The sequence below is a fragment of the Lytechinus variegatus genome, chromosome 7 (assembly GCF_018143015.1).
Source record: "Lytechinus variegatus isolate NC3 chromosome 7, Lvar_3.0, whole genome shotgun sequence".
NCBI lineage: Eukaryota > Metazoa > Echinodermata > Echinoidea > Temnopleuroida > Toxopneustidae > Lytechinus > Lytechinus variegatus.
The window spans coordinates 20151982-20164484 of record NC_054746.1 but is presented as its reverse complement, the minus strand read 5'-3'; the positions used below and the strand labels follow the sequence as shown (position 1 = coordinate 20164484).

General features: G+C 36.1%; 1 protein-coding gene across 13 annotated transcripts in view; it reads right to left on the bottom strand.

Annotated features, from left to right (window-relative positions):
- The window catches only part of LOC121418690, a 38182-nt gene extending 26866 nt beyond the window's left edge, over positions 1 to 11316 (bottom strand). For 10 of the 13 annotated variants that reach the window (XM_041612678.1, XM_041612682.1, XM_041612688.1 and 7 more), the window contains exons 1-14: positions 11148 to 11316; positions 9943 to 10031; positions 9272 to 9459; positions 8407 to 8687; positions 7436 to 7678; positions 6600 to 6723; positions 5650 to 5920; positions 4802 to 4957; positions 4245 to 4390; positions 3462 to 3647; positions 2578 to 2892; positions 2115 to 2272; positions 1351 to 1510; positions 306 to 410 (exon numbers count right to left, since the gene is read on the bottom strand). In XM_041612678.1, coding sequence (XP_041468612.1) covers positions 306 to 410; positions 1351 to 1510; positions 2115 to 2272; positions 2578 to 2892; positions 3462 to 3647; positions 4245 to 4390; positions 4802 to 4957; positions 5650 to 5920; positions 6600 to 6723; positions 7436 to 7678; positions 8407 to 8687; positions 9272 to 9459; positions 9943 to 10031; positions 11148 to 11154 — 2429 coding nt within the window. In that variant the 5' untranslated portion in view covers positions 11155 to 11316. The remainder of the gene's footprint in view (positions 1 to 305; positions 411 to 1350; positions 1511 to 2114; positions 2273 to 2577; positions 2893 to 3461; positions 3648 to 4244; positions 4391 to 4801; positions 4958 to 5649; positions 5921 to 6599; positions 6724 to 7435; positions 7679 to 8406; positions 8688 to 9271; positions 9460 to 9942; positions 10032 to 11147) is intronic. The other 3 variants (XM_041612681.1, XM_041612686.1, XM_041612687.1) reach the window with 1 other exon arrangement.
- Between the last annotated feature and the right edge of the window lie 1187 nt (positions 11317 to 12503).

Below are 12503 nucleotides of genomic sequence, written 5' to 3'. Positions count from 1 at the left end.
ACAGCAAGGCAATGTTTCACAAAGATTTAAATCTGACAAAAAATAGCATTCGATTCCCAGTTACGTGAGGTAACGTGTTGGGACACCATCATGTTGGTCAGATCATGCTGAAGCGACATGCACTACTGCATATTCATCAATGAAATTATGCATTAAATAACAAGTGCATGTTAGTCACTTAAGCATGATTTCTGTCATTCTTGTGAAACATTGTTCACTGTTGTGAAACATTGTTCATTGTTGTGAAACACTCCCCTTGAACTTTTTTGCTAGACTACATGGGTTTGATGCCTGTTCCTACTTACAGTTTTCCCAGAAGCGATTCCTGTCTTGCTACAGCAGACCTCTCTGAGTAGGATGATCGGTGAGAGCTCGCTGACAAGATACGATCCTCGGGTCTGGCTCTGCAGCTGTAAGAAAAAAAATAAACAATACCAATAGTCATATCTGGAGCCCGTTGCAGAAAGAGTTGCAATCAATCGCAACTCTAAAAATCATGCGTAACTTGATTTTCAACCAATCAACAGCGCGCATTTGAGACTTGCGTTTGATTTTTTGACTTGCGTTTAAACGCAACTCTTTCTGCAACGGGCCCCTGGTCCTGCATCTTCAAAAGGATTGCCACTGACTCATCATAGGATTCATCATATGTGCATATTTGAGCTGCATGATTTTGTTTAAGTTGTTGACTATCACCAGCAGTAATACCGGGAAACCTGTTTGTGAAGACTACCCAAGGGAGATGAAAAAGTGATTGTTATAAGCAGGTGCACTTTCTGGACTATCTAAACAAGAAAGATAATCTATGATTTTTCGGTACCACCACGGATTATTGTAAACATAACTTTCCTTTTAACTCAAGGTAACATCTAGAACAGGTGCAACATTTGAAGGGCGGGGGCAATTGAGGTTGAATTATCATAAAACTTTTCCTGTGACCCTAGTGAGTAAGATGAGGGTAATGGGTAAAATATTTTATGACATTACCTTAATGAAAGAGCCTTCAAAGACAGGTTTCTTGCTTTAAACATATCAAAACCTCTATTTTTTTGCAACATTTGAGAGGTGAATATCTTGACCCAATATCATCTTTACATCGAAGATATTTTGATTTTGATTTATTTTGATACTAGATAGCCTACAATTTGAAACAAAACTTTAATGTGAGTTGGTTTGAGGACAAAAATAATGTCAGCACATGTACAAAAAGTGTATTAAAGTGTTTTGTTTCAAATCAATACTTAGCATCAAAATATCCTGCAACCCTGTAACAACTTCAGATGCTTTTAACAGCTGTCACAATTGTGATAGTCTGATTACTTTTATTAAATTGGCACAAGCCTTTCTTACTCTAGAAACACTTTGAGGTCTTCCTTCAAGAAGTGGAGCCATTCTCTCTGAAGCATGTGGACTGCGTGTTCTTTGGCCCGGTCAAACGTTGCAGCTTCGGCAAAGTCACTGGTCAAGAGAAGAGTGCTATGGATGAAGTCCCTTTCTCCTGGAGGTAGATCTTTATTTGATACAAGACAAAACAATGAGACAAGTTGAAATAATTTGGTTAAACAAAAAAACATCCTCCAGCGATTCATTCATTCTGTTTAAAAGACCACTAGACAGTTCTAACTTGAATTATCCTACTATACAATCAATATGGGAAAAATGGCACTAGAATTGACATCAACATGAATACAGACTCACGGTAAATAAGTTCTAAACATTTCAACTTAAAAATCCCTATGTATTTAGATAAAGAAATATCAATGATACAATATTTCATCTGGAATTTAAAACCATTCAGTTTTATATGAAGAAATAAATGAATGAAGCTTTGAATCATGTTTTATTTTGTTTTGTTTGTTTTACGAAGTAAGAATGCTCTTCTGTAAAATTGTACATGGTTTGTAGTACTTTATATTACTTTGTATTATGTTTTGAATGGAATAAAGAATTGAATTGAAATTGAATTATTAATCTTGTAATCACAAACAAGCTGAAGTTACAAGTTACTGAAACCATGCAAACAGCAAATTTGTAATAGAATTTTTGTAATTGATTTTGGTAAGGAAGAGATATGAAATATCAGATCTCAGTAGAAATGGATAATCAAGTCTCACCAATGTTCCATATTCCATCATCCATGATGTATTTATTGAAGATTGACCATGCTTGACCCATGAGAAGCAAACGGTCAGCTGATCTGTCCTCAGCTAGGACGTAGTCAGATACATCTTGCCAGAAGAGAAGATTTGCTAGAAGAAGCCGGTCAGAATGACTGAAGGAGAAAAACAGAACAGACCATAGCAAAAAATACATTTTTCTTCCAAAAAGTATGCATTTTTTTTTCACTTTTCAACTCAGCACATAAATCAAATATTTTTCTTGTTTTATGTCACAGAGTTCTAATTTTCTTTTGATTAATTGAAACTAATACCATTATCACGATTGTCATTTAAGCATAATCATTTCCACCATTATTATTATCATCGTCATCATCATAGCCATTTTTGCATTCATCATTATTATCATTTTTTAAATCATTATGATAACCATCACTGTACTCCTGAACATAGCACTCACTTTTCAAGATATCTCTGAAAAGGTCTTCCTGCATCTCTATCACAGGCCAGCCCCACGTGAAACCTTGCCGACATCGGCCTTGGTATATACTTGGTGTCGTCCAACGTCATGAGATGTCCCGGCCGGATGTACTCCTCCATACGGCGCCCTCCATGGGCAACGATAGACCAGTCCTTCTGGGTAGTAGCCAATCGGAAGCAGGATGAAGGCCTGACAGGTAAGGAGTTGACCAGGGATATTGATGGGAGGAAGGTATCCATTGGTTTCTTGGCATCCTCCATCATCCGTTGGTGGCGCTCTCTCAGTCGATCATAGCTACAAGCAATCATGAAAGAAACAAGGATTATTTGATGCATCAAGATACTCTTCTCATGAAATACCCCCTCTCTCTCTCTCTCCCTCTCTATCTCTCATTTTGCTAATTTTTCTATTTCTCCTTTCTCAATTTCAGATGGCTCTAAATGGTTAGTTACTTTAAAGACACTTTTTATACCTGGAAAAAATAAGATACTAAAAAGGAATTAGGGTTCTTTTTTATCAAATAAAATAAAATATTTTTACTAAAAAACACCATTCATTGACGACTTTATCATAAATAATCTTATATCTTCATTTGTCATATTCATATCATTGTTTGAAGCTCACGGTAAGACTAAAACCCTTCTTCAGTCCCATACACCTGTACCTATATTCTCCTGTCCTTTCCTGATGTATGAGAAACCTAGCTACCCAATGGGACCTCAGCCTTCTGAGTACATCATACTCTGTCCTGGTAAAGACCGATTCACTAAGACCAATGTTCCCTTGTGCTTGCTAAATCTGATTTTGACTACTCTTTTCGTTTTAAAGTCTATTGCAAGCTCAAAAATTCTTCAGTCCCAAACCTGTATTCTCCTGTCCTTTCCTGATGTATGAGAAACCTGGCTACCCAATATGACCTGAGCCTTCTGAGTACATCGTACTGAGTCCTTGTAAAAACTGATTCACTCAGACCAATGTTCCCCTGGGCTTGCTTGATTTGTTTCTGGGCATCTGGTGTCAGCTTGAACCGGTACTTGTCTTGGATGTCTCTGCAACGACAAGAATAAAATTACTTATATCATCGAAGGAGGGTTTTTGAGGCAACAATTCTGTTGCAGTGGTCTTCTTAAAATCCCAAAACATTGTATTCCGATTTTGTAGGTTACTTATCGAAATACCATCATTAAATAAAAATCAGATGCTTTTGCAAAAGATGTATATAAATATAGTATTTCACTCTGCCTGCAAGAGCATCAATGTGCAATAGGTGCATTTTCCAAGGTTACTCTTGATAATTACACATTATGTGTGTCCTTTCATTGTGATGTCAAAAGAGAAATTACTGTTTGCATCACAATTTGTTCTTGCAGGCTAACAATCTCAGATAATCAGAATTAAGTACATTACATTCATACAATTTAATCAGTAAATTGCCCGTAAAAAATCTTGTGTAGTGTCTAAATAATAATCATGACAATGGATGACCATATCTCATGGAGAACATGAAATACTGAAAAACAAAATTGCAGGTGAACTCCTAAATGTTGTGTTATTTCCTAGAAATAAATAACATTTGTAGATTACATGATCTAATTGAAAGTACATGCAGTTATTCCATGAAATGACCAAAATGTGTGAGTTCTTACCTGAAAAGCCTTGTCCTTTTGATATCAGCACCTCCCTCCATGCTCTGTACATTGTCACGGTACATCTCACAATCCAACCAGAAATTAAGCATATCCTCTCCCAGAGTCCCAGCCAAGAAAGCTTTGAACAGCTCCATACCAACCAACTGTACCATGACAAAGAGAAAGTACAGATATTTTTTTATAGGGCTACGGACCCATTTTAGTTGAATAAAAGGGATGATTTTGCTCAAAAAAGGGAAAGAAATAGCAGTTCATGGAAGAGTGTGTAGTGAATTCACCATGAAAAATATGAAACCAAGGGTTTGCAATGATCAAAATTCAGATTCTTGAAAATATGTCAGAATAATGTAACATTATCAACTCACAGGCATAGCCAAGTAGCTTATTCAGAGGGTGTAGGCTGCTGTATGGTGTGTGTACCACAAAGAAAATGCAATGTTATGTGTTACAACATACAACAGCAATATAAAGTATGACTAGATTTACTAGTACATTAATTCCAAGAGATGAATTGCCAAGCGGTGCAAACAACTCAACTGGTGAGAGCAACTTACACTGCCAAGAATTTCCTCCTTCAGTTGATGAAAAGTGACCCGATGCTTGACCTCTACTTGTCTCATTTCAGACTCTGTTCTTTCATCTACAGCAGTGAGATCTTCATCATAGTCAATCATACTATGCTCTGGTTCTGCTTCGCCATCTCCCTCAACCTGTAAATGAATACATTCAAATTATTGAATACATTCATATCAATGAATACATTCAAATAATTGAATACATTCATTGAATATACTTATATAAATGAATACATTAAATACATTCAAATGACAGCTTAACTCTCATCTACTGCTTTGAAATCCTCATCATGACCTATTTCATAAAGAACATACATGTGTGGTAATTTCACCCTTATTGACACTACCATGGCAACAGGGCTCGGCAGCAAAACCATGGCAACAGGGCTCGGCAGCAAATCAAAATCAATGTTACTTTGATAGTTACAATAATAGCAAAGCAACCATAATAATAAGTCTTTACAAAATGGGCCCCCATATCACAAAGAGACTAAATAAGATCCCAAAGGGTTGGATCATCCATCAAGAATGATTGTTTGGATTCATTAACCCAATCAATGACTCTGTTTCAGAATAACATAGATCCCAGCCCATGCTATCTCAGGCATAGTTCTCAATGGATTAAACGAAACCAAACCTGGGGCCTGTTTCATAAAACTTGTTATAATAAAAACAAACTTGCAATAACACTCTACAGCTACTGAAATCGTTTGATTTGATTGGCTCATAGTAAACTTGTTATAGAAATTGTGCATTTGATACTGTGACAAATCTTCATGAAACAGAACCCAGACTGGAAGTTTCTTTAATAGACCATATAAACCTACTCTTAATTCCTGATCAATGAGTGTATCCTCCTTCAGACCATTCTCCAGGGCTTGCTCCTCATCGACGACAGCTTGGGGTAAAGCGATGCTGGCCCCATCTTCATCCTGCTCCTCCTCCTCCACCTCTTCTTCTTCCTCTAGTTTCTCCCTATCATTGTTCAAGCTCTCATCTTCGCTCTCGATTCCTTCTTCATCCTCCTCATCATCACTGCCATCATCCTCGTTTTCTTTGGAAGGTGTCTTTTGCTGCTCTGCTCCATCTGGTTCAGGTCTATAGTGAGAATGCAGAAAGTTATAATAGTATTCCATTGAAGCTAACATTCCACAGAAATATTGATGGACGGCATTATATTCTACATGCCAGGAATCTCTCAGAAAGATTAGTCTAAATGTTCTTCCACTGTAACACCTATCTCTGGACATCAATTACCGAACAATATATACAGTGCATATTATACTAACTTTTTACACTGTGTATATTCTTTAGCATGAATATCCATGAGAATGGTAGACAAACTTGACATGCATACATTGCCTAGGTTAAGAAGGTGTAACCACACATTTTTTTTATTTGGGCTTAAGTGAATTTTTCATAGAGAAATAAATATTGGTTTATTCAGTTGAATAGTTTTATATGTGGCATATAAACCTTTTCATTTCAGATGATAAAACAAAAAATGTTCTCCACTATAGTTTAGAAGTATATCTCCAATGAGAAATGCTTCAGATTCATCCCATCATTTTCACTAACAGAAATAATATGCTAACATGTGGATTTAAAAATTGTCTTTCTAACCATTTCCTTTAACTACATTCATAATATCTAAATTTCACTTGATTTACGACTGGCTCTCAAACTCAAATGGACTCTGGGTACCCTTGATCAAAACTTAGGCATGTACTATGGATGGTACCTTCATATAAACAGTCTGATTTTAGTTCAATCTCACCTTTGGTTTGTAAGTTCTGTGAGTGATTTTCGTCCTGAACTGTCTCTACTAGGAGTTTGGATGGTAGCCCTCTTCTTAGGGGTGTTTTCTTTGCTGCTTTCAGTTTTCAAGGCACTTTTTCTTGCTGTAAAATAAAAAACAAAGAGTTGAGAAATGATTTAATGATGGCGATGTACACACTAAGACATATCGTCGCACGCACCACGAACCGTCCTCTCTGCGCACTTCTATGCGAAAGTTACTTTTGCAGAAAACGCATTTAAAGAAAAGTTTTTTTTAAACCAGTAATAAGTGCACCTACTAGGAGAGCAAATAATTTACCAGTGTCTTCGTTAAAAAGCTCAGGTTCCAAAGTTTCATCTCGTATCTTTATATTTTCTTGAAGTTAATTATTTACGCCACAGTGGGCAACGAAACAGAGAGGACAGTACGTGGAATCGATACGGTGTGCTTAACTTTCGCATCGAAGTGCACAGAGAGGACGGTTCGTGGTGCATGTGACGATATGCTGCCACAAAATAGTCATCTACAGTGAGTGGAAGGTGGGGTCAGAGGTATGGAAGGAGCAAGGGCAGGAGAGGGGATGTGATGCTGTTCAACTTTTTATGGTGTCTCCTACAACATCCTCACAAAAGAACCTTCAGCTCTTCCTGAGAAGACTGATTTCATGTCTCCCCCCATTTTATTGCAAAAAACAATAAAAAACCTCAATAATAGCTCTCAAGACCTCAGAACATTATTTCTAGATAGATGGTGCTAGTATATATGCAAGTTATAAGATATATGCCTATTATTATTATCATTGTTATCATTATTACAATCTCATTCATACATACATTTTTGTGTATCTCTGCTCTTGATGGTCAATTGTGTTTCTTCCCTGTTGACATCAGGCAAGGTAACCTTTGACCCGGCATCTCCACCTGGTCCTACTTCTGTCTCCTGACTCGGCCTGGAGTTCTCTCTTGATGATTTGGACTTCCCGGTCACTTTGCGGCTTCCGCGTGAAGAGTTTTTGGTAGGGGACAGCTTGCGAGAGTGATACGCATCTATAGGACTCCATAAGGCACCATTGACAGCTGCAAATTTGTTTTTTAAAGAATCAATTGAAAACTTAATAACAGGGATAAAGAACAATGTTTTTAGTCAGATTAAGAAGATGACCTCCTTGATTATAATCTAAATTTCTCATTCATTGTTCTTAATACATACTTGTACAGTAAATGAATATGCAGATTAACAATTTCTGAAAACACTTTTTTTCTACAAAGCATTAGCATCTGTCATAAACAATGAATATGAAATTTAGAAGCTCAACTATATCGTGTATTACCTCTTCTACCAATATTCTAATATGATGTAGTCAACTATCATTTGGACAAGATGGGTTTTTATAGCCAATTTCAGCTACGAGAATGTGTTCCCCTCTTACTTGAGCAAGACAATAATGTCCTATTGAAGTATGTGCATAGCATAACTTGTGAAGGATGGTTCCACAGGCATTGTCTTATAAAATGAATAATATTAAATTTGGATCATTCCATATTAAATCACACAATGGATAAACCCAACTATTTTCATTTTGATCAAATTTGGTATAATTGATTAGTGTGATCCCACAGTACCAAATCTAAAATTGTAGTTCAGAAGGGTCAGGGGCTCCCTGAAATTTTCTGATTTTTTTTGGCAATAATAGGTATGGCTGCCTTCATTCGAAAACTTTGCACCTCAAAAGCCACTGAATATATATTGTAAAGAACATGTTGGGGCTTTATAGATGATGTGACTTCAAATATCTCATACTTACTTAGCCCAAGCATGGGTGGCATACTAATACATCTTGATCCTGGCCGCAAGTGTTTGAACAAGAAGAGTCTGTCAGCATCACCAGGCCAGCTGAAATCACTGTCATTCTCATAGGCAGATGCTTCATGGCTTTGGGCTAGACTCATGGAAGTGCTGGAGTAGCTGGCCGTCTCTCGGCTGTACCCTCTAAGGCCTCGGCTGCTTGGACGGCTGGTTGATCGACGCTCCTCGAGTGGACGGATAAGAAGCTTGCATAGTTTGTATTCTAGGAAGAGCTTTGTTCTGTGTCAAAGTGGCAAATAAAAAGAAGAATATATCATCTGAATTAGAAATTGTACAGGAATGATAAAAAGGACTTATCATCACAAATTCTCATATTCAAACATCATAATAACTATCCTAATCTTATATTCATCCAGTTTGATAGATGAATAAAATGTTTAAAACAACAAGTGGAATGCCTCTGGCAGTCTCACCTGCATCACGCAATTCAATATAGCAGCTGTGCTGACTTTGAAAACTACTATAAAATAATTATTCACGAAAAACACCATTCATTTAATGATACAATACTACGTTCATTGATATTTGACCTTGATCATCTGACCTAAAACTTGTAAGTGATACTTGATTATCCCTATATCTACATTTTATACAGTATATTTATAGACTTTGAAAGTTGTGACAGCAATCTAATAATTACCTCTAAAATGGCCAAAGTTAAATGACCTTTGACTTTGGTCATGTGACCTGAAACTCACATGAGATGTTCAGTGATACTTGATGACTCTTATGTCCAAGTTTTATGATAATAATTTTCTTGCAACATCCCATACGAGTAATATTAAAATCCTTTTCCAATTCACCTGAGAAATAGCGGTAATCTTTCCCTCCTGGCCCAATCCATGATCCTCTCCCTCTCCGCATCCCCTGGTCCATAGTACCTCCTCCTGGGGTCTCCACCAGAGGAATGCACTGCTCCATATGGAGAATCATCCTCCACCTCCTGGAAGGAGCCAGTCAGGCGATTGTAGTAGAGTGGCTGGGGGAAGGCCTGATATGACAGATTAGAATATGATGAAAATGAGACACCTCACTCTAGACTTACTGCTTAGAATCATATGATTAAATGTTACAATGTAACAATGAAAAAAATCAGTTGGAATTTAGGTCTTATTTGAGGTCAAAGTGTGTTTTAACTTTAAATGTGCTGATTACGTTCAAATCTTATATTCCCAATGTGTCATAAACATTTTGATATTACAAATATGAATGGAAAGACCGAGAAAACATATTAAAGGAAAAAAACATTTTTTTAGAGGTACTGATAAACACCAACAAACATGAAAATGATATACTTATGAACATAATATCAAGAAAAAGGTTACAAAATAACAGAGAGAGAGGAAGAAAAAGAAAATATCTAAACAAAAACAATACTATATTAAATGTAACTCTCTCAGAAGATAAAGAAAATGTTTTAATGAAAATGATATTAGTGTGTAAAAGATATAAACTTAAAGACAGGAATACTCACTGGATATTGAAGAAATGCATTGAAGTAATCTAAGAAGAGATCATCATAGGCAAGAAGGGAATCAAAGTTGTCTTCATTAACTTCAATGGCTGTTAATGGATATAAAAAAGAACACAAACATAATGTTCATTCAATCATGAATTGCCTGAAATTTGACATGTCAAGCTTTTCTGTAATATATTTTGTTCTAAATATTTTGTCACAAAAAGAAATTTGCATCAATGTTTGTACAATAAATCTATTTTTAATTGCAATGTTCATGTACCATACGTGCATATTCAACTTCCATCTCAATATTTTATAAAATCTTGAAATGTATCGCCATATTTTGATTCAACATTCTTGCCCTCTGTTTAACATAGCACATTCAAAAGTCAGTGCATGAGTGAGCTTCTGAATTGTGCTGTGCCACAAAATAATCGTCGAAATAGTTGGGACTGTGTCGAAGAAGGGACAGGATCCAGGTAACCTGTAAGATACAGTAATCTTTCTTAGAATAATACAGTAATTTAATACATAGAAGAAATCTCCATAAAATATACTTCAAAAATCAGAGCGAGTTTTGGACCTTGAGGTTCGGGTAGATGTAGCGTAGTGTAGTGGAGCCTACACGAACATCACTTGAGAAGTTGAGGTAGGTACCAAGATGGCAACTTACGGTGACCAACAAAAGGATCGCGGATGACTAGGCCTACATGTGTGTTTTGATCATCATTTGAAAGGAATTAGCGGTAACTGCTGTCTAAGGTATGGTATTTCTGAATTTCTAATAAAGTTAGATGTTTTTTCTTTTAATGCGACATATTAATTTATGTAGGCCCTAGGCCTACAAAAAAGCGATCTGAAAATCGGGTTTCCGCGAATTCCGTCAAACGTTAGATCTAAACTACTAACATGACTAAAGTAATGTAACTGCTTAAATTTTTAATACGTTGTCTTTAAGTACGGGCCAACAACTCTTCAGTTTATGTATTGGTGAGTGGAGCAAATGCAGTTCAGCAACCAAAATACAGAGACTGAACTTCTGAAGCTTTGCCTTTGGCTTGGCTTTGGTCAAAATTTGCAAAAAGGCCCAGTCCCTGTCAGGCCAACAGTAACAAAAATTTCAACAGGTGGGACTACATAGTAGTACACTTGATTTTCGAGTTTGACTACAAACACATGCTCAAACTTCACGTTGAATGCATCATAATGATAGTACTTACGCTTCATTGTAGACTATGAATCATTTCCATATTCTTTCATATCACCCGAGTTGTATTCAGTGTTTGGAAGACAACGAAATCATTAATTAATACTGACGTTTCGTCCCATTTCGACAGCTTTGAGATTTCAAGTCGCAACGCAAATTAGACTCGTTGCGTAGCGTTTTGACATTTATCAACAATACCACGTACAAGACCGCGATACAGAAAGGAGCATCGATAAAAATCAATAAAGTAACGGCTGGTATCAATTAATTAATAGACCAAAGTATACTGTATCCATGGATGCAAGCCACTCAATGTCAAAACATGCCCCCATGAAGTTAATGTTCAATATTAAAGATCAACCTTCTACTTACTTAGTGGTTAAACATGATTTTAAACCTCTGAAATCTAACTAGGACTATAAATAATACTAGTAGTTGGACAAGATAATCAGTATCAACATGTTAGTTGCTTGTGGCTGTTCAGTATAGACTTTTTATATTAGTCGGATTTGGCCCTCAAGCATTGCATATGGAGAAATATGTATTTCACCTCTATTACTTCTGCGCCATTTAGTGAATCAGTTATTGATCTTGTAATCACTTTCAATTATCAGATTGTTGTTTCGCTGTTGTGATAAATTTACCATCCTCCTTTTTCGCTTGTTTGTTATTCTTGTAATTTGTTATAGATTGCTTTCATCGTTATTTCTATGAATCTTGAAAATCAATAAAGACTTAAATATATATTTTAAAAATTCCCCCATTCATTATTGATTTTTTAAAAGTACATAAAATATGTGTTTGTGCAATAATTGTTTCGAGCAAATATATCAAACAAGCATACGTTCATGTAAACATGCATTGCAATAAATACAAATACATTTTCAGATAAACATTCAGTCTTTCAAATATAGCTTTCAATAAAGCTAGTCAAAGGATGAATGTAAACTCAATGAAAGGGTCATTCTTATAAATGTGATAGTTCGTATCATATAGGCCCATTCATGATGAGTCGGTAATAAACTCTATGTCCATATGATCAGTAATGATACGACATACATTCTCCAACCATGGACCTATGCTCCAACGTAGACTTATCAGAAAGAAAGAAAGGTAGAAAGGAAAAAGAAAAAAAAAGATAAACAACACAGCATTTAGCATGAGCCATCTATCCAGTAAACTATTCCGAGGCGCAGAGGGATGGGGATTACAGAAACTGAAAAAAAAAATTGTTTGCATCTGTGGGAGAAAGAAAGAATGACAGAAAGAAAGAAAGAAAGAAGAAAGAAAGCCAAAAAAGAAAGAAAAAAAGACAGAAAGAAAACATAAGAAAGAAAACAAAAGAAAGAAAAGAGGGAGGGAGAAAAAT